This window comes from Mandrillus leucophaeus, unplaced genomic scaffold (genome assembly GCF_000951045.1).
Source record: "Mandrillus leucophaeus isolate KB7577 unplaced genomic scaffold, Mleu.le_1.0 Scaffold198, whole genome shotgun sequence".
Taxonomy (NCBI): Eukaryota; Metazoa; Chordata; class Mammalia; order Primates; family Cercopithecidae; genus Mandrillus; species Mandrillus leucophaeus.
In genome coordinates, this window is record NW_012102009.1 from 2,475,038 (window position 1) to 2,475,681 (window position 644).

The window sequence follows — 644 nt, forward strand, 5'->3', positions numbered from 1 at the left end:
AACACAACCAGAAAATTCCAAACCATTGATGAAAAGAAAAATATACAGCAGAACAGGCCTGAAAGTATAGAGCAGAGCAGGGCTGAAAATAGAGAAAATGCTTTTCTTGATGTTTTGGTGGTAAGTTTTCATGCACAAAGTTTAAAAAAGAAAGTCAAGATTAAGGGACACAGACTAATTCATGTATCAGTGCAATGTCATTCCAGATTTCCTGAGCTATACATAGACAGATTTGTTTTCAACATTACCCATAACTGGTATTGGCTTTTAAGAGCTGGAAAGAAAATGCATCCCCTAGTTGAGGGCAGACATGTGATTTGTAGCCATTTCATCAAAAATATCACAGTGGAAAAAGCTATGTTTCCATTCTATACAACAACTTAATTTTGATAGGTCATCTTTTTTTAAGTAATAATAGCCATTCTTTCCCTGGTGTGGGGTAGAAAGATAGCAGAAAATATTCTAGTAAATAAATACAGAAGAACACCCTCTTCTCTTACCAAATAAAGCATAAGAAGACACAGGGAGTGAAGATGGGCCTGAAGTATCATAGTTTTCTTTATTCAAATTCCTGTGAAGAAACCAGAAATAAAAATGGTTAGCTACCAGTCTGTTAAAATCATGTCTTTCCCATCAGTGATAAT

The 644-nt window shown here is 34.8% G+C and overlaps 1 protein-coding gene across 2 annotated transcripts in view; it reads right to left on the reverse strand.

Annotated features, from left to right (window-relative positions):
- Nucleotides 1-644, reverse strand: part of CDH17 (cadherin 17, LI cadherin (liver-intestine)) — a 97,590-nt gene that overhangs the window by 67,699 nt on the left and 29,247 nt on the right. For both annotated transcript variants that reach the window (XM_011978642.1, XM_011978640.1), the window contains exon 2: nt 501-571. In XM_011978642.1, the coding sequence (XP_011834032.1) occupies nt 501-551 (51 nt within the window). In that variant the 5' untranslated portion in view covers nt 552-571. The remainder of the gene's footprint in view (nt 1-500; nt 572-644) is intronic.